The sequence below is a fragment of the Nicotiana tabacum genome, chromosome 6 (genome assembly GCF_000715075.1).
Source record: "Nicotiana tabacum cultivar K326 chromosome 6, ASM71507v2, whole genome shotgun sequence".
Taxonomy (NCBI): domain Eukaryota; kingdom Viridiplantae; phylum Streptophyta; class Magnoliopsida; order Solanales; family Solanaceae; genus Nicotiana; species Nicotiana tabacum.
In genome coordinates, this window is record NC_134085.1 from 47594393 (window position 1) to 47595584 (window position 1192).

A 1192-nucleotide genomic window follows, 5' to 3' on the forward strand; every position below is an offset into this window, starting at 1 on the left:
TAGAAAGACTTGTGATGTAGCATTCATGGTAGGTGAGAAGGTTCTACTTAGAGTTTCGTCTATGAAGGGCGTGACGAGGTTCGGGAAGATGGGAAAAAAAATTTTAAATAAAAAGATCTGAATTTAAGGCAACAGAGATGGTAGAAGCTGTTGAAGGATTATTATATCACTATTCTCAATCATCCGGGGAAGGCTAATGTAGTAGCAGATGCCTTGAATAGGAAGGCAAAGAGTATGGGGAGTTTGGCATTCATTCCAGTTGGGGAGAGGACTTTAGATATGGATGTTGAGGCGTTAGCTAATAGGTTGGTGAGGTTGGATATTTTGGAGCCGAGTAGAGTCCTTGCTTGTATGGTGTCCCAGTCGTCCTTGTTTGAGCCCATTAAGGCGCATCAGTATGATGATCCCCACTTGCTTGTCCTTAAGGACATGGCACCGCACGGTGATACTAAGGAGGTGACTATTGGTGATGATAGGGTATTGAGGCTTCGGGATAGGATATGTGCTCCTAACATGGATGGCTTGAGAGAGTTGATTCTTGACGAGGCTCATAAGTCACTGTATTCCATTCACACAGATGTTATGAAAATATATTGTGATTTGAAACAACATTACTGGTGGAGAATAATGAATAAGGGCACCATTGGGCATGTTGCATGGATTTTTAATTGTCAGCAGGCCAAGTATGAGCATCACAAACTAGTTAGTTTGCTTCAGAATATGGATATACCGGAGTGGAAGTAGGAGCATATCGCTCTAAACTTCGTAGTAGGTCTGCCACAGACCTTGAGGATGTTTGATGTCATTTGGGTCATTATGGATCCATTGACCAATTCGGCGCATTTCATCCCACTGACTTCCTACACTTCAGAGTAGTTGACTAGGATCTATATCCGGGAGATTGTTCGCTTGCATGATGTGCCTATTTCTATCATATTTGATCGCGACACTCAGTTTACCTTGAATTTTTGGAGGGCTATGCAGCATGAGTTGGGCACGCAGGTGGAGTTGAGTAAAACATTTCATCCTCAAACAGACGAGTAGTCCGAGCGGACCATTCAGATCTTTGAGGATATGTTGAGGGCCTACATTATTAATTTTAGAGTCGAGTGGGATCAGTTTTGCCACTAGCAGAGTTTGAATAAAGCAACATCTACCGCTCTAATATCAATATGGCTCCATACAAGGCCTT

The 1192-nt window shown here is 42.7% G+C and overlaps 1 protein-coding gene across 1 annotated transcript; it reads left to right on the forward strand.

Moving 5' to 3' along the window:
* Positions 1 to 234: 234 nt before the first annotated feature.
* LOC142181802 (uncharacterized) lies at positions 235 to 744 on the forward strand. Its single transcript, XM_075255348.1, has one exon. It carries the CDS (start codon positions 235 to 237, stop codon positions 742 to 744), a length of 510 nt encoding a protein of 169 aa, XP_075111449.1.
* Positions 745 to 1192: the final 448 nt, after the last annotated feature.